General features: G+C 39.9%; 1 protein-coding gene across 3 annotated transcripts in view; it reads right to left on the reverse strand.

Annotated features, from left to right (window-relative positions):
• The window catches only part of LOC101429250 (zinc finger protein 1 homolog), a 43,251-nt gene that overhangs the window by 7,111 nt on the left and 12,690 nt on the right, over positions 1-23,450 (reverse strand). For 2 of the 3 annotated variants that reach the window (XM_058279693.2, XM_012528198.4), the window contains one exon: positions 22,912-22,969. In XM_058279693.2, coding sequence (XP_058135676.1) covers positions 22,912-22,926 — 15 coding nt within the window. In that variant the 5' untranslated portion in view covers positions 22,927-22,969. Of the gene's footprint in view, positions 1-16,321; positions 16,449-22,911; positions 22,970-23,450 lie in introns of all 3 variants that reach the window. The other variant, XM_071209062.1, reaches the window with a different exon arrangement.

A 23,450-nucleotide genomic window follows, 5' to 3' on the forward strand; every position in this document is an offset into this window, starting at 1 on the left:
ATTAAATATAAGGTAAAGGAAACACACAAACCACCTACACTCACTCAAGAAGAACTAAAATAGAAGAAAAGCTAGAGGATAAAACATGAGACTGGAGAACAGAGTGAACCTTGATGTGGACAATGACTGTGGTTAATAGCACAAATATGAGAATGTTCTTCAGGAACTATAATAAAAGTATGTCACTATTACAAGGTGTTAATAATAGGATTGTATATAGGAAAAAATACACATAAAACAAAATTTTAGTAGTTAACAGTAATATTTTAATATTCTTGCATCAATTCTAATGAAAGTACCATACCAATTCTAAGTGTCAACAATAGAGGGGTATTTGAGAATGCTGTATTTTTTTAGTTTTTGAAAAATGTTACATGTGCAAAGCAAGCAAATCTGATTTACAGTGTTTTTCTCTCTACTTCTCTGAAAGTGCATGTGGTCAGCTATAGGTCAATGCCTCATCTTTACCAAAGGAAAAAAAAAATAAAAAATAAATTTAAAAAGCTTTACAAGGAAGCAGATTTGGCCCAACAGATAGGGCGTCTGCCTACCACATGGGAGGTCCAAGGTTCAAACCCAGGGCCTCCTGACCCATGTGATGAGCTGGCCCACGTGCAGTGCTGATGCGCGCAAGGAGTGCCGTGCCATGTGCCCATGTAGGGGAGCCCCACGCGCAAGGAGTGCACCCCATAAGGAGAGCTGCCCAGTATGAAAAAAGTGCAGCCTCCCCAGGAATGGCACCGCACACACGGAGAGCTGACGCAGCAAGATGATGCAACAAAATGAGACACAGATTCCGGGTGCTGCAGACAAGGATACAAAAAGTGGACATAGAAGGACACACAGGGAATGGACATAGAGAGCAGACAATAGGGGGGAAGGGGAGAGAAATAAATAAAAAATAGTTCTTTTAAAAAAACCCAAAACCATTACATAGGAAGCAAGGCATATATAAATTATGTTCTACCTGTCAATTAACATAACCCTGGTAAGAATGTAAAGTGGGACAAAGTCAGGTGTCTCAACTGCCATGGTCCTTTTGGACATCTTGAACTTTATATAGCTATATACCTCTATGGGATATAAATGTATCCTTGTTATTGTAAGTCTGTTTTCTGGATAAAGGCTTTTTCCTTGTCACAAGGCTACTGCCCTCAGAGTAGTTAAAAAAAACAAACAAACAACTATTATACTTTCTCACCTGGGGAATTCCTGCTACTTTCTTAAGTAACATAGCCAAAAGCTCCAGAATATATATTCCTTGCTTAATAAAAGAAAATAAGCCAAGCCTTCAATCTGAAAGCTGCACTTATGAACCTTGTTTTCTGTAATAATGAAACTAAGCCTAATTATAATTGTCTAAGAGTTATTACCTGGAAAACCTCCTTGTTGCTCAACTGTATCCTCTTTCTAAGTCAAACTCTACAAATAAATTTACTATCTTCCCCCATACATGGGGCATGACTCCCAGGAATAAGCCTCCCTGGCACCAAGAGATTATTACCAAGTGTTAATCAGCAATGCATTTGGAAAGACCTTGATCAAAAGGGGGAAATACTAAATAAAATATAGTTTCTATGGCAAAGAGGTGTCAAGTAGAGTTGGGAGGTCATTCTAGAGGTTACCCCTATGCAGGTCTCAGTCAGACTTCACAAACTGCCACAGTATGCAAAGCCTCAAACAAAAGTGCTCCAGAGGGCTCTAGGAACATCAAGACACCACAGGCAAGCCACAGGGCTACATGAAATCAACACACCCTCTCACTGCGCTCTGAGAATCTATGAAAAGCTATTTCCCAATATAATACAGTTATATTCACTTCTAAATCCCTTAATCACATTTCTTTTACTTATTTTATTTGAACCTGTAATTTTCAATTTACTTGTTAAGTTTATTTCCAAGAGACTTTGGGACTGTTCCTATGCCAACTGAGCCATAAATCCCAGCAGGTATGAGGTCAACTCCCACTCTCCAGTTCTTTTTGCCTGCCCTGGACAACTAACAAAATGATGATGATGGATCAGTCCCATCTTGAAAGCAAAAAGTATCTTCAAATGCAAGCAAAACAATTCCATCCCTCACCCCATAATATCTATGTCCCTCTTCAGCCTAAAGAAGCCAGAACAGTCATTGTCCTAAAGCCCTCAAGATTGAGGAATGAACAAAAATAAAGGGAACTGTAACCACTGACTACAGTGGATTTACTGGGCTTTGTTTGTGCTTCTTTTTAAAGATTTATTTTATTTATTTCTCTCCCCTTTCTGCCTATTGTCTGCTCTCTGTCCATTCGCTGTGTGTTCTTCAGTGTCCGCCTGCATTATCGGCAGCACTAGGAAACTGTGTGTCTTATTTGTTGTATAATCTTGCCGCATCAGCTCTCTGTGTGAGCGGCACCACTCCTGGGCGGACTGCACTTTTCTCACATGGGGTGGCTCTTCTTAGGGGGTGCACTCTTTGCACGTGGGACCCCCCTACACGGGGGCGCCCCTGCATGGCACGGCACTCCTTGCATGTGGCAGCAATGTATGTGGGCCAGCTTACCACACGGGTCAGGAGGCCCTGGGGATCGAACCCTGGACCCTCCATATGGTAGATGGATGCTCTATCAGTTCAGCCACATAGGCTTCCCTGGATTTATTGTTATTATAGTTATTGCCTTGGGCTAACCGAGTTAATTTGTAACATTGCTATATTTCTTTTAAATGGAGATAAAGGGACATAATGCATGCAAATAATTCTTAAAAGGTTCAAGGGAAAAAACAATGTGTACATGTTAAAAGTTGGTGAATTTAAGTAATGGGAATGAAAACTTCTGTGTACTATTTTTGTAACTTCTCTGTAAATTTTAAATAATTTTTCAAAAAATAGATTAAATAAAAGATCTCAACAAACCTGTATCTAGTTAAGAGATTGAATCAGTCATCAAAAACTCCCAGCTATGGGAAGCCGGTGTTGCTCAGTGGTTGAGCACTTTCTTACCATGTATGAGGGCCCAGGTTCAATCCCTGGTTCCTCCTAAAAATAACAACATCAGCAAAACACACACACAGAAAACTCCCAGCCAAGAAAAGCCCAGGACTAGACCGTTTTACAGGGGAGTTTTAACAAACATTCCAGTAAGAATTAACATCACATCTACTCAAACTCTTCCAAAATATTGAAGAGGAAGGAACATTCCCTAATTCATTCTATGAAGCCAGCATCACCCTCATACCAAAGCCAGATAAAGACACCACAAGAAAATTACAAACCAATATCTCTTAAGAATATAAATGCAAAAACCTCAACAAAATACTAATCCAACAGCACTTTAAAAGAATTATAGACATGACCAAATGGGATTTAGTATGCAATGGTGGTTTAACGTAAGAAAATCAATTAATGTAATACATCATATTAATAGAATGAAGAAACCAAAAGCATGATCTTCTCAGAGGCAGAAAAGATATCCAAATTGGAAATGAAGTAGACAAGCTTTCCAACTTTTCAGATGACATGATCCTATATCCAGAAAATCCTGAAAAATACACAACAAAGCTCCTAGAGCTAAAAATTAATTCAGCAAAGTGGCAGGGTACAGATCAACAGGGTACAGATCAACACTCAAAATCAGTATTGTTTCTATACTCTAGCAATGAACAAAATAGAAGAAGAAATCAGAAAAAAATTCCACTTACAACAGCAACTAAAAAGATCAAATATCTAGGAGTAAATCTAACCAAAGAATGTAAAGGACTTGTACAAAGAAAACTACAACACATTGCTAAAAGAAAAAAGAACTAAGGAAATGAAGGACATTCTGTATTCATGGATTGGAAGACAATACTGTTAAATGTCAATTCTACACAAACCAATTTACAGATTCAACAAAATCCTAATCAAAATTCCAACAACCTTTTTTGCAGTAATGGAAAAAGCAAACATCAAATTAAATGAAAATGTAAGTGGCTCCAAATAGCCAAAGCCATCTTGAAAAAGAACAAAGTTGAATGACTCAGATTTCCCAATCTTAAAATTTATTACAAAGCCATAGTAATCAAACAGCATGGTATAGGGAAGCAGTCTGTGGTTCAACTGATAGAACGTCTGCCTACCACATTGAGGGTCCATGGTTCGATACCCAGGACCTCCTGATCTGTGTGGCAAGCTGGCCCATGTGCAGTGTTGCTGTGAGTAAGGACTGCCATGCCACGCTAGGGTGTCCCCCACGAACAGGTACCTTATGCACAAAGAGTGTGCCCTGCAAGGAGACCCGCCCCGTGTGAAAAAAGCACAGCCTGCACAGAAGTGATGCCACACACATAGAGAACTGATGCAGCAAGATGATGCAACGATAACAAAAAAGCGACAGTTTCCCAGTACGGCATGACAACAATGCAAGCGGACACAGAAGCACACACACTGAATAGAAAGAGAGCAGACGGGGGTGGGGGGGGGGAGGGAGGGGAGAGAAATAAACAAAACAGAACAAAAAAACCAGCATGGAACAAGCACAAGGAGAGACTTATAGACCAGTGGAACTGAAAAGAGAACTAAGATCTCAACCCTTACATTTACGGCCAACTTGTATTTGACAAAGGGATAAATACCATTCCATTAGGAAAGAAGAGTGTCTTCAAGAAATGATAATGTGAAAACCAAGAAATCTCCATCTGCAAAAGAATGAAGGTAGACCTCTCCCTCATACCGTATACAAAAATAAACTCGCAATGGGGATAAGCAGCAAGATGGCTGCAAAATAAAGAGCTTCTGAAGACAGATTGTGTTACAGGGTGTTTAGTAATCACCCAGAGCTATCTAGAGCATCTCTTTGGGGGCCCCAGGAGAGAAGAAGAGCATCCTGTAACATCCTTGAAAGAATGGAAGGAGGAGACTGCCCATCTGCAGAGATTTATCCCTCATTCACCCTTTGTCAAGACACTATTGAAGAATGTACTCCAAAAAGATAAGAGTAACCCAAAAAGGACAAAGACAACAGAAGGGGCAATCAAGTTATGTGTCAGGCTGTGATTCCTGAAGGCTTTGTTGAGCTGGGGTTTTCCCAAGCCCTGAGCGGGCTGTTTTAGGGGCTTGCAGGGCGGGAGGTGTCCGGATGTCGATTTGGTGAGACAGTGACGGAGGAGATTCTTGCGAGAGGTGTAATTTTGGGTTTCTGACACAGAGGTCAGAGGTTGTGGGTGGAGACCCTCCCCCTAGGGCTGGCGGCCCGCCTGCAGCTATCCCTGGGATCTTTGCTGTGCTGGGGTGTTCCCAAACCCTGAACGGGCTGTATCGGGGGCTTGCAGGGCAGGAGGTGTCTGGATGTTGATTTGGTGAGACAGTGACAGAAGAGATTCTTGTGAGAGGTGGAATTTTGGGTTTCTGACACGGAGGTCAGAAGTTGTGGGGGAGACCCCTCCTCCTATGGCTGGCGGCCTGGCCACTGCGATCCCTGAAGCCTTTGTTGTGCTGTGGTGTTCCCAGGCCCCGTGTTAACCGGATGGGTGGTTCCCAGGTCTGTGTCTCTAAACCCTGGTGGCCCACGCTCCAGAGACTCACACACCCTGAGTCTGCAATATCACGGACTTCCCATCCCCAAATCCACCGTGCCCTGAGGTCCATCTGAGGTCCTTGATTACCCTAGCCCTTGGCGTTTTGTGTTGTTGTTTTTCTTCTCTCTCTCTATCTCCTTGAACTTGGAGGAGTGTACCAGCTGACTTGGGGAGTCTGGGAAGAAAGGAGAGGCGAATCTGCTGAGAAAGCCCAATTTACCTAAACGTCCTGGGATAGGAAACTTGGTCTGGGAGAAGGTGGAGTCAGAAAATCAATTAGACCTCGCCTAGCACACCTAAGGGGGAGGGACTGTAGGAGGTGCTATCCAAACTTCCAATAACACATTTGGGGTTTCTGGTGAGGTGTTGGTGCTCTCATGCTGGAAATAAAGAGTCATAGTCTTCTATGTTGAGTTGGATCAACAAGAACCTACTTGAATCTCCTAAAGGACCTCTCAGGCAGCTTTCCTGCTGCCCTGGGAGAGAGAGAGAAGTGAGGAAAGGAGAAGGGGGGTCAGATCCCTAAGTGTATTATTTAACTGCAAAGAGGATTCTTAGCTTGAAACGTTGGTTTTTTTTTTTGGCATGGTTGCTAATATTGCATTGTCTCCTGGTCTTTTCTTCTGTTGTATCCCCTCAAGCTCCTTTTTCATTTATTTAGTTTTTTTTTTCTCTTTTTCTTTTTCTTGCTTGTATCCTTCCCTTTACTTTGCCCCCCCTCTTTTTTTTTTCTTTTCTCTCTTTTTCTTCTTTTTAAATTTTCTTTTCTTTATATAATAGGTGTGGCAGGGAGCACTTCACATGTGCTGTGTTTCCTCATCCTCCATTTCCTCTTTTCTGTGTGTATTGATTTTGGCCACCTACACTATCCCCTTTCCCCCACATCTTTCTATCCTCCATCATCTGCTGTTTCTCTTACATTCTACCTCCCTTTCTTTGGTCCCCAAATTGTCTGACTTTTTATTTCTAATACCTTTGTTCTGTCTTCTGTCTCTTATCCACTCTTGATATTATTGTGTTTCTTTTCTCTTTCCCTCTCTCATGAAAACACTGGCCTTTTAATTCATACTATATTCCTCCCCATATACAGTTGACTATCTCATTATAGGTACTCTACTTACTGCTATAACTCTACACAACTTACATAAGTCTAATATCCATTCTCCCAGATCTCACACTGTTGCTCTGTTAACATTTATTAACAATATTACTTTATACATTTTCTTTTCTTACTCATTTTGCTTTCCCTGGCCTTAATATTTTCCTTCAAAGTGAACTTAGCCAGCAACAAGAAAACAGAGTAAAAAGAACAAAGTGACAAAGAGAAGACATAACACTTACACAGGAACAACAACTAATTAATCCCCAAGACTAGACAAAGAAGCTAAGGAACTGATTAAAACCGTCAAGATAAAATGTTGACCAGACAGCAACAAAAAACTACAAACCAAACCAATAATCAGGAAAACATGGCTGAATCCAATGAACAAACTGAAAACCAGGAAGAGGAGCGAACATTGGACAAGTAATTAAATATTTCGAAACATACATTAGAGACCAACTTAATGAAGTAAAGGAAGAGATTAACAATATGAAGAAAACATTGGAGAGGAAATTGCAGACATATGCAAAAAGATAACAGATATAATGGTGATGAACACCACAGTTCAAGAAATCAAAAATACACTCTCAGCAAATAGCAGCAGATTAGAAGACGCAGAGGAGAGAATTAGCGACGTGGAAGACAGTACATCTGAAATCAAACAGATAGTAGAACTGATAAAAAGATAGAAAAAAATCCAGCTAGGACTTAGGGACCTGAATGACAATGCAAAACACACCAAACATACATATTATGGGCATCTCAGAAGGAGAAGAGAAGGGAAAGGGGACAGAAGGAGTGTTGGAGGAAATAATGGCTGAAAACTTCCCAAATCCACTGTAGGAAATGGATGTACATGTCCAGGAAGCACGATGTACCCCAAACACCATAAATCCCAACAGGCCAACCCCAAGACATATATTTGTCAAATTATCCAATGCTCAAGACAAAGAGAAAATCCTGAAAGCAGCAAGAGAAAAGAGAACCATCACATACAAGGGAGGCTCCATAAGATTAAGTGCTGATTTCTCATCTGAAACCATGGAGGCAAGAAGGCAGTGGTATGATATAGTCAACGTACTAAAAGAAAAACATTTCCAACCAAGAATACTCTACCCAGCTAAACTAGCATTCAAAAATAATGAAGAATTCAAAATATTCACAGATAAACAGAAATTAAAAGAGTATGCCAACATGAACCCTGCCCTTCAAGAAATACTAAAGGGAGTTCTGCAGGAAGAAAGAAAAAAACAGGACAGTAAGAATTGGAGGAGAGTGTAAGAATAACTAAAAAGACAAAAAGAGAAGGAAAAAACAAACAAAATATGACAAACACAAGTCCAAACAAAATATGGCTAACATAAATAATTCCTCAAAAGTAATAACACTGAATGTCAATGGATTAAAGTCACCTGTCAAAAGATTCAGACTGGAAGATTGGATAAGGAAATATGAACCATCTATATGCTGTCTGCAAGAAACACATCTTACACCCAGGGATTCAAGGAGGTTGAAAATGAATGGCTGGAAAACAATCTTATAAGCAAACAATAACCAAAAAAGGGCAGGAGTAGCTATATTAATGTCAGACAAAATAGACTTTAAATGCGAAACAATTGTGAGAGACAAAGATGGATACTACATATTAGTGAAAGGGATAATCTTTCAAGAAGAATGAACAATCATAAATATTTATGCTCTTAACAAGGGCGCCTCCAAATACATGAGGCAAACCCTGGAAAAACTAAGTGAAAGAATGGATGCCTCTACAATTATAGTGGGAGACTTTAATACACCACTATCAACTTTGGACAGAACATCCCAAAAGAGAATCAATAAAGATACAAAAACTTTGAACAGTATATGAGAGGAGCTGGATCTAATAGACATATACAGATCATTACCCCGAATACAGCAGGATATACATTTTTCTCTAGTGCACATGGATCATTCTCCAAGATAGACCATATGCTAGGCCACAAAGAAAGGCTCAATGAATTCAGAAAGATTGAAATCATACAAAATAATATCTCTGACCACAGTGGAGTGAAGCTGGAAATCTGCAAGGGCCAGAGGCCCAGATTTCACACCAAGATATGGAAATTAAACAGCACGCTCTTAGAAAAACAGTGGGTCAAAGAGGAAATCTCAAAAGAAATTAAGAACTACCATGAAACTAATGAAAATGATAACACAACATACCAAAACTTATGGGATGCAGCAAAAGCAGTAGTGAGAGGGAAATTTATAGCCATAAATTCATACATCAAAAAACAAGAGCAAAAATTGAAAAACAAACTGCACATTTGGAGGAATTAGTAAAAAAACAACAAAGTAACCCCACAGGAAAAAGAAAGAACAAAGATAAGAGCAGAACTAAATGAAATAGAAAATAAGAAAGCACTTGAAAAGATAAACAAAACTAAAAGCTGGTTCTTTGAGAAGATCAATAAAATTGACAAACCCTTAGCTAGACTAACAAAGAAAAAAAGAGAGAAGATGCAAAGACAAGAAATGAGAAAGGAGATATCACCACTGACCCCACAGAAATAAAGACTATCTTAAGAGAATATTTGAGAAACTATATTCCAACAAAAATGACAATTCAGAGGAAATGGACAAATTCCTAGAAACACATAAGCAGCCTATATTGATGAAAGAAGAAACTGATGATCTCAACAAACCAATCACAACTAAAGAGATAGAATCAGTCATTAAAAACCTCCCAACTAAGAAGAGCCCAGGGCCAGATGGCTTCACATGTGAATTCTACAAAACGTTCCGGAAAGAACTAACACCAATCTTGCTGAAACTCTTCCAAAAAATCGAAACAGAAGGAACATTACCTAACTCTTTCTATGATGCCAACATTACCCTAGTGCCAATGCCAAAGACACCACAAGAAAGGAAAATTACAGACCAATTTCTCTAATGAACCTAGACGCAAAAATCCTCAACAAAATACTTGCTAACCGTATCCAACAACACATTAAACGAATTATACACCATGACCAAGTGGGATTCATTCCGAGTATGCAAGGATGGTTCAACATAAGAAAACCAATCAATGTAATACACCATATAAACAGATCGAAGGAAAAAAAAAATCACATGATTTTATCTATATATGCAGAAAAAGCATTTGACAAAATACAGCACCCTTTCTTGATAAAAACAACGCAAAAGACTGGAATACAATAAAATTTTCTTAGCATGATGAAGAGTATATATGAAAAAACCACAGCCAACATCATTTACAATGGTGAAATCCTAAAATCTTTCCCTCTAAGATCAGGAACAAGACAAGGATGCCCACTATCACCTCTTCTATTTAACACTGTCTTAGAAGTACTTGCTCGAGCACTAAGGCAAGAACCAGATATAAAAGGCATTCATATTGGAAAGGAAGAAGTCAAAATTTCATTATTTGCAGATGACATGATCCTATACAGAGAAAACCCTGAAGATCTACAACAAAGCTTCTAGAACTCATAAATGAGTTTAGTAAAGCCACAGGTTATAAGATCAATGTGCAAAAATCAGTAGTATTTCTGTACACCAATAATGAGCAAGCTCAGGAGGAAATCAAGAAACAAATACCATTTACAATAGTAAATAAAAAAATCAAATACCTAGGAGTAAATTTAACTAAAGATGTAAAAAACTTATACACAGAGAACAACACATTATTCAAGGAAATAAAAGAAAACCTAAATAAATGGAAGAATATTCCCTGTTCATAGATAGGAAGACTAAATATTATTAAGACGTCTATCCTACAAAAACTGATATGCACATTCAATGTAATTCCAATAAAAATCAACACAGCATTCTTTAAGGAACTAGAAAAACTAACTATGAAATTTATTTGGAAAGGAAAGAGGCCCCGAATAGCCAAAGACATACTGAAGAAGAAAAATGAAATTGGAGGAATCACACTACCTGACTTCAAAACATAGTACAAAGCTACAGTAGTGAAAACAGCATGGTATTGGCACAAGGAGAGACACATAGACCAGTGGAACCGAATTGAGAGTTCTGATATAGATCCTCATATATATAGTCATATATTATTCAATGAAGCCACTAAACCCTCTCAACTGGGAGAGAATGGCATATTGAACAAATGGTGCCTAGAGAACTGGATATCCACATGTAAAAGAACGAAAGAGGATTACCACCTTACACCTTATACAAAAAATCAACACAAGATGGATCAAAGACCTAAATATAAGAGCCAAGACCATAAAGACTTTGGAAAGCAGTGTAGGAAAGCACATACAAGACCTTGTAATAGGAAATGGCTTCATGAACTTCATACCAAAAGCACAAGCAGCAAAAGAACAAATAGATAAATGGGACTTCCTCAAAATTAAAGCCTTCTGCACCTCAAAGGAGTTTGTCAAGAAAGTGAAAAGAGAGCCTATACAATGGCAGAAAATATTTGATAACCATATATCTGACAGGAGACTTATATCTTGCATATAAAAAGAACTCCTATATTTTGAAAATAAAAAGACAAACAACCCAGTTAAAAAAATGGGAAAAAAATTTAAACAGACACTTCTCCAAAGAAGAAATACAAATGGCTAAAAAGCACATGAAAAAATGCTCTAAATCTCTACCTATGAGGGAAATGCAAATCAAAACTACAATGAGATACCATCTTACTCCCATAAGATTGGCAGCTATGAAAAAAACAGAAGACTACAAATGCTGGAGAGGATGTGAAGGAATGGGAACACTCATCCACTGCTGGTGGGAATGCAGAGGATCCAGCCATTCTGGAGGACAGTTTGGCGGTTTCTCAAAAAACTAGCTGTAGATCTGCCATATGACCCAGCAATTCCACTGCTGGGTATATACCCAGTAGAACTGAAAACAAGGACACAAACCGATATATGCACATCAATGTTCACAGCAGCACTGTTCACTATTGCCAAAAGTTGGAATCAACCCAAATGCCCATCAAGAGATGAATGGATAAATAAAATGGGGTATATACATACAATGGAATAGTACTCAGCTTTAAGCACGAATACATTACAAACACACGTGATAACATGGATGAATCTTGAGAACCTTATGTTGAGTGAAGCAACCCAGGCATTGAAGGACAAATACTACATGACCTCAATCATATGAAATAAGTACACCAAGCTGCCTCAGAGAGCTAGAGACTGGATGATAGGCTTACAGGAAATCGGGGTAGAGGAAGGATGTAAGCTGACACCTACATGGGTGAAATCTATGATAAGCTGGAGGTAAGTATTTACAAGGAAGGGATAAAATGGGGCACAGAGTTACCTTTGGGTGGGGCTTTGCAGGCTTGAGGGGGGTAGGGATGGGAGGATGGGTAATATTGCCCAAGAAATTGGGGGGAGGGTGGGACAACATACGAACATAGGAGACTGTCAGGTATTTGGTTGAGAGTATAATGCTGAGAAGACTTTTTCAAAAATATAATAAGGAAGGTTACCTATTTAAGATGCTTAGAGGGGATAATCCGACACAGGACAGGCTCCTAGGGAGTATGTGAATGCTCATTTTGCCATAGTGGGTTAGATCATTGGATAGAGACCCATATAAGAAGAGTGAAGGTATATCCACATCCTGGGGAAGACTGATGTTCTCAAATAGAGGGAATTGTATGTCTTGAGAGAGAAATGATGGCTCCCAGTGCATTAGGGCAGTTGAGCATGTTAAGCCCTCAACACCATTGCAAGTATCTCTGAACATGACCCTTCAAACAATGAAGATTGACTGTCACTGTGAGCCCTAAGGGAGGGGGAAAGAGGTATTGAATAGATGGAGCCAGTGTAACTGTGTGGGCAATAAGTGTTCCACAAGAGTACGCAAGGATGTATATAAGACATGTAAAATTACACCAAAAATATATAGGGACTGATAGGCTAAAATGTAAATCATAATGTAAAACATAAGATAAATAAAAATTTAGAAAATTGTATAGTCTAAAATATAAACCACAATGTAAACCCAAATGTTACCTTGTTTGAAAGCTATTGTCTCAATATCTGTACCTCAGTTTCAGTAAATATAATAAGAATATGTAAAAAGATTATTGCTGTGGAAGGGAAAAGGGTTTTATGTTGGATATGTGGGAATACTGTATATTGCATATATGAATTACTGTGATCTAAAACTTTTGTGAAGATAAGCTTAATAATTAGGACAAAAAGAGAAAAAGGACGTAGACACTGAGGAAAAGATGGAAGTAGTTGCCTTGTCAATTTGCATACAGGGCAATACTTATTGCAGTGACAGAAGGCAAAATATCAAAAACAAAGCTTTTGCATTTTTAAATTTTTTGATACCCCAATTTATTTTTACCTTAATTTTTCTAAATTAATATGTATTCTATATCTAACCTTTAAACTCATCACTATATTCCATTTTACTGTTAATGGACCCTGGCAATATATTGGGCTTCACTTTTGAAGAAGTTTTGGATCACAGGGAGGTTCAACAATGGCAGACAAGGAATACTGGTGTGGGATGTTATTGACAGGGGTCACATGGTTGGCAGGGAGTTCTCCAGGGCATAAATCCAGGGGTACATTAAAATGTTTGGATATTTTCATAGTGGTTACAATTAAAACCAATAACTGAGGGAGTGCTGAGTTCCTAGCCAGGGGAGCTCTATCACAGTCCCTAAAGGAACAGTAACAATCCCCCAAGTGCAAATGCAAAGACCAAAAAAGAAGGACGGTCCAACAATGAGCCCTTGATACTAATGACTATGCTTGTGATCCTGTGAACCTGAAATAAGAACAAGGCCTAGAGCTGCAGGGTGCCTAAGAGTTACCTCCTGAGAGCCTCCATGTTGCTCAAATGTGGCCAGTCTCAAAGTCAAACTCAGCATGTAAATGTGTTGCCTTCCCCCCATTGTAGGACATAACTCCCAGGGATGAGCCTCTCTGGCGCCGAGGGATTACTACCAAGTACCAGCTGATGATGTAACTAGAAAATGACCTTGAATAAAAGGGTCGACTAGGACCAGCAGAATATCTCAAGCTACATATAATACCAGGAGTTAAAAATGCTTTTTGACCTAAATCAAAGGGGGAAATGGAAAGGACAAATGAGTTTATATGGCTATGAGTCTCCAAAAAGAGCCGGGAGGTTATGAGAGGGATTGCCCTTATGCACACCTGAGCAGAGTCCCAGAGACAGATAAAGTAGATACAACCTCAGGTATTGGTTCTTCTGAGGGCTACAGAGACCCACAGGTTCTATGGTCATGGCAGATGGAGTTCAGTGCCATGTCAGTTGACCCCACTTTGGAGTTTGTGTTCCTGTGTGATGGCCCTGGACTCAGATGTGATCTTTGCCCACAAGCCTCTCCTGTTTCTTTTACCGGAACTGTAGTTGGTGCTGGGGTTTAATGTATACCCAGGGGACCTGAATCTCTGGACTGACCATGTGATAGCTAGGCCCTAAGCCTCAACAGACTTGCAACTCCTACACTCTGGTTTATTGGTCTTACCCCACTCATCTAACATGGAGGTGAAGAATGTCAATCAACCACACCAGGGAGCCAAGAGTGCCAACAACTGAAAGCAGGAGAATTACATCCAGCATCCATGTGGAATCTAAGCCCCCTCTTGATATAGATGTGGAGGGGACACAACCACTCTAAGGACCACAGGATGGAGGAATAGAGTATGGAGTAGAGTGGACTTACTGATATTCTATTCATGAACTATTGTTGTTTTTTTTTAAGATTTATTTATTTATTTCTCTCCCCTTCTCCCCCCCACCCTGGTTGTCTGTTCTCTGTGTCTATTTTCTGCATGTTCTTTGTCGGCTTCCGTTGTTGTCAGCGGCACGGGAATCTGTGTTTCTTTTTGTTGCATCACCTTGTTGTGTCAGCTCTCCATGTGTGCCAGCGCCATTCCTGGGCAGGCTGCACTTTCTTTCGTGCTGTGCGGCTCTCCTTATGGGGTGCACTCCTTGTGCGTGGGGCTCCCCTATTTGGGGGACACCCCTGCGTGGCACAGCACTCCTTGCGCGCATCAACACTGCGCATGGGCCAGCTTCACATGGGTCAAGGCGGCCCGGGGTGTGAACCACGGACCTCCCATGTGGTAAACAGACGCCTTAACCACTGGGCCAAGTCCACTTCCCAATAAACTATTGTGATTAGTTATCGAAGAAAGCGTGGCATTGGTGTGGAGAAAGTGGCCATGGTGGCTGCTGTGGGTAGGGAGTGGGAGGAAGAGATGTGATGTGGGGGCATTTTCGGGAGTTGGAGTTGTCCTGGGTGGTGCTACAGGGACAGTTACTGGACATTGTATGCTCTCCCATGGCCCACTGGGTGGACTGTGGGAGAGTGTAGGCTATGATGTGGACCATTGACCATGAGGTGCAGCAGTGCTCAGAGATGTATTCACCAAATGCAATGAATGTCTCATGATGATTGAGGAGGTGGTTGTTATGGGGGCAGGAGTGGAGGGAGGGGGGTAGGGGCCTTATGGGGAACTCATATTTTTTTAATGTAACATTAGAAAAATAAAGACAAAAAAATAATAATAATAAATTGGCCTAAAAAATAAAATTTAAAAATTGGGATATTAAAAAATAATGAAAAATATTAAAAAAAATTTTTTTCCATGTATTTGTATTATAGTATATAACATGGATGGGTACAGTTCTTCAACATATTTTCTTAGGTATGTAAGGTTTTAGGGATATTTTCAGGTAGGTAAATGTACATTTGTCTCATTATTATATTTTTCCCACTATTTTTAATTTCCACATAATATTCCATATAATTTATGGCTATCATTTATTAAAATGTTTCTAGTTGACTGGCATGTGCACAAGATGTTCTATTTTGGTAATATGAACCTTTTAGCCTTGAATAACTACACACTTCCTTGTAGATAAGCACTTATTTTTCTTCAGAGAATGTACATAAATACATTTTAAAAATTGTTGGTTCTAACAGCAATACAGTTTTTCCATTTGATGTATATAGTCGTTAAATATTCATTGATGATGAAAAAAAAATTATCATATCAGAACAAGAATGACCAGAGGAAATCCCTAGGAGGAGTTTGAAGGGAGATCACAGCACAGCAGTGATTCTCTTCTGCATGAAGGTGCTTACAGTGTAGACTGGAACAGTGTGATTCAAAAGCAGGCATTTTGAGGGCTGTCATAATTGTACTGCCTTTTATTTTTTTTTAAAGATTTATTTTTATTTATTTCTCTCCCCTTCACCTTCCCAAGCCCACCCCAGTTGTCTGTTCTGTGTCCATTCGCTGAGTGTTCTTCTGTGTCTGCTTCTATCCTTGTCAGTGGCAATGGGAATCTGTGTCTCTTTTTGTTGTGTCATCTTGCTGCGTCAACTCTCCGTGTGTGTCTTGCCATTCCTGGGGAGGCTGAACTTTCTTCTGCACTGGGCGGCTCTCCTTACGGGGTGCACTCCTTGTGCGTGGAGCTCCCCTATGCGGGGGACACCCCTGCGTGGCACGGCACTCCTTGTGTACATCAGCACTGTGCATGGGCCAGCTCCACATGGATCAAGGAGGCCCTGGGTTTGAACCATGGACCTCGCATGTGGTAGGCAGATGCTCTAACCATTGAGCCAAGGCCACTTCCCTCGTTCTGCCTTTTTAACCCGAGCACAGAAGGTTTGGTTGAACCTGGCCCAGATTCTTACCTGGACTGGGTTTGGTTTCTCTCGACGACATGCTGATGACATCTGCCTCTTCCCTCCACACAGGCTGCCTTGGATCAGATTAGGATACTCACTGTATCCCACAGAAGTCTTCTCCTTTCCTCTACTCCTGAAAGTTGGCAGGTGACCAGTGAGATAAGCAAAAAATACAGAGCAGGAAACAAGCAAGATAGCGGCAGAGTAAGGAGCTCCTAGAGTCAGCTCCTGCTACAGGGCAGTTAGTAAACACCCAGAGCGCTCTGGAGCTAGGTGAAGCACGTGTTTGGGGGCTCCAGGAGACTAGAAGAGCATCCTGCAATGTCCTTGAAGGAGTAGAAGGAGGAGTCTGCCCATCTGCAGAGAAGACTCATAAGTGGAGTGCTCCATGCCCCAAAGACCGGTGCCCATCCTCCACTGGAGACAAAAGCTGCCTCGGGAGCTATTCCGTGGCTGCAATTGAAAGCTCCACTTCCCCAAAACAGGGGAGGAAGAGACGATTGGGCACCAATTTCAACTACTGATGAGTAAATTCAGTGGGCTAAAGTATAATCCTGAGAACGGCTAAAGTTTGAGCCTGTCCAAGTCAGAAAAAGGTCAGGAGCCACCATCTTAACTCTGTGCCTGGCATGAGGGGAAGTGCAGTGGACTGAGAATCCCAGTACTGGTGGGGACTGGCTTCTTTCCATCCAGAACAGAGTGCAGCTCCAGCCTAGGCCCCAGAGCTACCTCCAGCAGGGAGGAAGCTGCAGGGACCTGCACCAGCCTTTCCGGGAAATTACTGGCCAAGCCGCAAAGGCTGGGGATTATCTTACTCTGGCGGCACAAGCCACCGCAGGAGCTGTTCTGGGCCTGGAATTGGAAGCTCCATTTCCCAGAAACAGGGGAGGAGGGCACAGCTCGTTGCTGATTTTGGCTACGATTGGTAGACCTGGCTGGCTAAGAGATAACCCTGGGAACAGCTGAGGTGTGAACCAGCCCAAGGCCGAAATATGTCAGTAGCCACCATTCTGATTCTGTCCCCAGCCATAAGGGAATTCGGGCTGACTGAAATTCTCCGTGTCAGCAGGAACGAGTTTCTTTCACTCAGACCACCCTGCAGCCCTAGCCTAGGTTTCAGTCCTGCCTCTGGCGGGGAGGAGGATGAAGAGTCTGCACCAGCCTATACAGGTAACTGCAGGTAACGTTGGCTGGCACAGACTGAAAATGAGACTATCAGGGCAACTGCGGTCAACTTGGATCTGCACTGCATAGACTGCTGCCCACACCTGCAACTCCATACCTGCCCCAGGCAGGGAAGAAAGGGATGTGAAGCTTCATCTCTCTGGGCAACTACAGTCTAGGCCTGCACTTGGATTATTCCACATAGCTGTGACTTTGTCCCTACCTCTGGCAAAGGAGAAAGTTGGAAGAAGCTTCATTGGTCCCTGGCACAATGAGGGCAGCTTGAGCCTCCACAGCTTACAGCACCAACTACATGCTTGGCTCCTACTGTACAAACAGCAAGGGAGAAAGGATAAGAGGCCCTAAACTAAAGAGAAAAACTGCACTCAGAATAAATACTCTAGTAAACCAGATGAGAAGACACCAACAAAAAATTACAATCCAGACTGAGGAACAGGAAGCTATGGCCCAGTTTAAGGAACAGGATAAACCTCCAGATGACGTAAAGGAGTTGAGACAACTAATTATAGATATTCCAAAAAAATCTCCTTAATAAATTCAATAAGATGGCTAAAGAGACTAAGCATATTAAGAAGACATTGGATGAGCACAAAGAAGAATTTGAAAGCATACATAGAAAAACAGCAGATCTCATGGGAATGAAAGGTACAATCAATGAAATTAAAAAAACATTGGAATCATATAATAGCAGACTTGAGGAGGCAGAAGAAAGGATTGGTGAGCTTGAGAAAATGGCCTCTGAAAGTGACAATACAAAGGAACAAATGAAGAATAGTAAAAAACGAACAAGGTCTCAGGGAACTAAATGATAGCAAAAGGCGTGCAAATATACATGTCATGGGTGTCCCAGAAGGATAAGAGACAGGTAAAGGGGCAGAAGGAATATTTGAAGAAATAATAGTAGAAAATTTCCCAGGCCTACTGAAGGACATAGATGTCCTTGTCCAAGAAGCATGACATACTCCCACCTGAAAAAATCAAAAGAGACCAACTCCAAGACACATAGTCATCAGAATGTCGAAGGCCTAAGAGAGAATTCTGAGAGCAGCAACAGAAAAGCAATGCATAACATATAAGGGATATTCAATAAGATTAAGTGCTGATTTCTCACCAGAAATCATGGAGGCAAGAAGACAGTGGTCTGATATATTTAAGATACTTCAAGAGAAAAACTTCCAGCCAAGAATCTTATATCCCACAATACTGTCTTTCAAAAATGAGGGTGAAATTAGAATATTCACAGATAAACAGAAACTGAGAGAATTTCCAAGCAAGAGACCAGATTTTCAGGAAATACTAAAGGGTGTACTAGAGCCTGAAAAGAAAAGACAGGAGAGAGGGGCCTGGAAGAGAGTCTAGAAATGAAGATTATATCAATAAAACTAAAAGTGTCGAAAGAATGGTGAAAGGTAGAATGTGACAGGTGGAACTCAAATGGGAATGCATTTAACCAATGATGTGGAAAACTTGTATTTGGAAAACTGCAACTCAATGTTAAATAAAAAAAGCCCTGGATAGCTGGAGGAACATTCTATGCTCATGGATTGGAAGACTAAATATCATTAGGATGTCAATTCTACTCAGATTGATGTACAGATTTAATGTAATCCTGATAAAAATTCCACCAGCATTAAAGAAAAAATTGAAAACATCATCATTAAATTTGTTTGGAGGGGTGGGGAGTCCTGTATAGCCAGAAATATCATAAAAGGGAAAAATAAATGCACAAGTCCAGACTATAAATCATAATACCTACCTATAGTGGTAAAAACAGCATGGTAGTGGCCTAAAGACAGAAACAACAGACCAATGGAACCAAATTTATGGTTTAGAAACAGACCCGCACAGGTATGGTCAAACTCACACGGTTTGGGCAGAAAGATCCATTCAATAAATGGTGCTGAAAGAATTGGATAGCATAGCTGAAAGAAGGAAAGAGGATCCCTATCTCACACCTTATCCAAAAATTAACTCAAAATGGATCAAAAAACTAAATATAAAAGCAAGAACCATGGAACTTCTAGAAGAAATTATTGGAAAATATCTTCAAGACCTGGTGGTAGGTGGTGGATTCTTAAAGGAGATAAGAGAAGGACTGAGTGGACTACTGATGTTTAATGTATGAGAAGTTTTAATTAGCTTTACTATGAAAGTGTGTAAATGTATAGAGTGGATGGTAACACACAGGGAGTAACAGTTAGTTTATAAATGGGGATGTGACTGAAAATGGTAGTCTGGTTATGTAAATGCCAACTGACAAAATGCTAGAGAATAATCTAGGAACTGGATAGCACAGTAAACCAAGAGGTGGGTGAGAATTGTGGTTGATGGTACAGATGCAAGAGTGTCCTTTGTGAGCTAGAGCTAATGTTCACCACTATTGCAGGGTGTTGGGAATGTGGAGAAGCATGGGAAAAACACAGCTGGAGTGACCTATGGACTGTAGTTAATAGTAATAACATATTCTTACATCTATGCAAAAGATGTACTGTGTTGATATTGAGGCAGTATGGAAAATGTGAGCCAAATGTACACTATGGACATGGTAATAATCAGATGATATTATTTTATCTGTAGTAAATGATGCACCGCATTGTGGTGTGTTGAGGGAGGGGTGTTCTTTGGGAATTCCGCACATGTGCATGATTGTTTTGTAAGTTTACAACTTCTGTCATAAAAAAATATATTTAAAAAATAATAATAGGGTGGGTTGGGGGAAAACACACCAAATGTAAGATAAGGACTATGATTAGTAGTAAGATTTTGACAATATTCTTTCATAATTTGTAACAAACGTCTCATGACAATGCAAGGTGTTGGTGGTGACGTATGGGACCCCTGTATGATGTTATGCATGTTTGCTCTGTAAGTTCACAACTCTTACTATACACTTAATCGTTTATGTATGTTCATATATAAATGATATAAAGATAATAATAGTAGGATTGGTTAGGGGAAAAAACTTTCTTTAGTAATAATATTTTGACAATGCTCTTTAATCATTCGTTAAAAAGGTTTAAAAATAATATGTTATTGGTGGTAGGGTGAGATGTTATATAAGTATGATATTATATATTTTTGTTTTGTAAGGTCACAACTATTATACACTTATTATGTATGTTTATGTATGAGTGATATATTTTTAAAAACTTTTTAAAAATTAAAAAAAATACATAGAGCAGCCCACTCCTTCTATTAATTATTATATTGTGTAAGACATTCAATACCTGATTCTCACTATAGTTTCCCAGAACTTACTCATGACCTTGACAATGACTTCCCCAAGTAAACTCAAAGCTGAAGCCAGGCTATGAGCCAGAGATCCTCTTTAGTGCATCTTCTCCTAGAAGCCTTTGTCCAATAGTTGCGAAATTTCTGTACAAAGCTAGATTTGTGCTTGCTTGAAAAGTATTACCACACTGCTCCCTAGTAAGGTGTATCACTTTATGCTACCACCGGCAACGCATGAGTGGTTTCTGCTTTCTAACACTGGCTAATGTAATTTGTAAAAAAGAGTTATTAAAACAAAAAACTAAAAAAGATGGAAGCAACCCAAGTGTCCATCAACCGAATTATGGAAAACCAAACTGTGGTATATACACACAATGAAATAAAATACAGACTAAAAAAAAAAAAGAAGTCCTGAACATGCAACAATATGGATGAATCATGAAGACATCAGGTTGTGTGAAATAAGCCAGACACAGAAGGACAAATATTGTATGCTCTTACTGATAAAGAAATAATTAGAATAAGCACATTCATAGAGACAGAATCTAGAATCTAGATTACCCAGGGCGGGGTTGGGGGTAGGAAATAGGGAGTTAGGCTTAAATTAGACAGAGGTTCTACTGGGGTTGATTGTAAAGTTTTGGAAATTGATGGTAAGGGAAGCACAACTTTGTGAATGTAATTAACAGCGCTGAACTACATATGCGAATGTAGTTTAAAAGGGGAACCTTTAGTTGTATGTTACTAAAAATTAAAAGAAAAAACAAAAGCCTAAGTTTTGATGAAGTGTTTATAAGTGCATGAAAGGATATCTGTTAGATCTCATATGTCTGGAAGGAAAAAAACCTCCACCAATCAGAATGAATGTTATACAAAACAAGGCAATGTTAATTCCTATTTTAGTTTTTCAAAACTAAATTTTATATTGATTAAAGATGCATACACATAAGTGATAAAACCATTAAGAAAGCAAGGCAATGAGCAAGAAAAATGTCTAGACAATGACCACCTATGAGGAGAAATCAAGGAGAGAATGCATTATAAAGAGTAGGTTTGGGAAATGGATGTGGCTCAAGCAATTGGGCTCCCAATTATCATATAGGAGGTCCAGGGTTTGATGCCCAGGGCCTCCTGGTGAAGGCAAGCTGGCCCACATAGCGAGTTGGCCCATGTGGAGTGCCGCCCCACACAGGGCAGCTGACACAGAGAGCTGGCACAGCAAGATGATGCAACAAGAGACACAGAGGAGACACAATAAGAGATTTAGCAGAACAGGGAGCTGAGGTGAAGCAAGAAATTATTGATCACCTCTCTCCCACTCCGGAAGGTCCCAAGATCGGTTCTCGGAGCCGCCTAATGACAATATAAGCAGACACAGAAGAACACACGGCGAAGGGAAAAAGAGAGCAGCAAAGAGTATGTAATGCTCTGTTTCTTAGCTAGGTGGGTACATGGGCACCCATTTTATTATTATTCTTTTTAACGTACACATGTTTGTTATACATGTTATAATGCTCCTCTGTATATGTTATAGTACACAATAAAAGAAAATGAGGAAAAAAATAACAAGGAATCACTGAATGAACTGATAAAATATTTTGAGGATATACTGTTACATGATAAAAAGCACAGACACACAGAATAGCGTGATTAATATGCAAACTTAGAGTAAGCTGTATTTGTACTTGCGTAAATATGCATATATAAATACCTGAGAGCTACTCAAGAAAGTAATAACAATGCTATCCCATGTGGGGATAGGGGAAATTTTAAGCACGCATTCACATATTTACTGAGTGCTTGAGCATCATGCTAATTTGATTAGAAAAATAATATATGCACTCTTATACCTGGCACTTCCACTGAAGCATGTTACATGAAACAGTCACAGACAAACTGATAACCTACTTAATTTGGGTTGTTTTTAGGGATGCTGTCTAAAACACCATCTTTATGAAGGCCTGTACCATTTGTTCAAAACTAAGGCTAAAGAACCACAGAATTGACATATATAATCAATGCAAGTCACATAATTGTCTTGTTGCTCTTTGTATGGACCAGTTATTGCTACCTGTTTTCTTTAAGATTTACTCATTTATAATTTTTCTATTTCACTGTCTCCTCCTTTACAAACTTCCTCAAATGCACTGAGAGAGACTGAGGAATAAATAGCAACTTACCTGGGATCTGTTCATGTCCTGTAGCTTTTGGTAAAGGCAGAGAACTACAAAGGCAGAACTGGAATAGAGGATAAAGGAAGACATTGTTATTAAAGATATGACACACTTCACAACTCCTCGAATTACCTGGTTAGAATTCCCTACACCACTTGGGAAAATACAACTCCATAGAATAGTCCCTTTGTCTCTTTGGAAAAGGCAGAAAGGACCAGGCAGTGGCAGCACCCACCTATAGACTTGAGACTTTGGCAGGGTTATGAAGACACTGACAAGGAACTTTCTAAGAAGGCAGTACAAAGGCTGGTAAAGTAAAACAAACACATACAAAACAAAAATAATAGCAACAATCAATTTGAGGGTTATTTTAAAAAGACAAAGAGTAGAAGTAAAAGAAGTGGAAAACAAAACAAGACTTGAGCAAGGAAACCATAATTAAAACACGTTAAGTTCTTTGAATTTGCAACATTAAGTAATGTGTACACATTAATAACTATTAGAGGAGGGGGAGGAGTTGTGACTCAAGCAGTTGGGTGCCCCCT

This window comes from Dasypus novemcinctus, chromosome 18 (assembly GCF_030445035.2).
Source record: "Dasypus novemcinctus isolate mDasNov1 chromosome 18, mDasNov1.1.hap2, whole genome shotgun sequence".
In the NCBI taxonomy this organism is placed as follows: domain Eukaryota; kingdom Metazoa; phylum Chordata; class Mammalia; order Cingulata; family Dasypodidae; genus Dasypus; species Dasypus novemcinctus.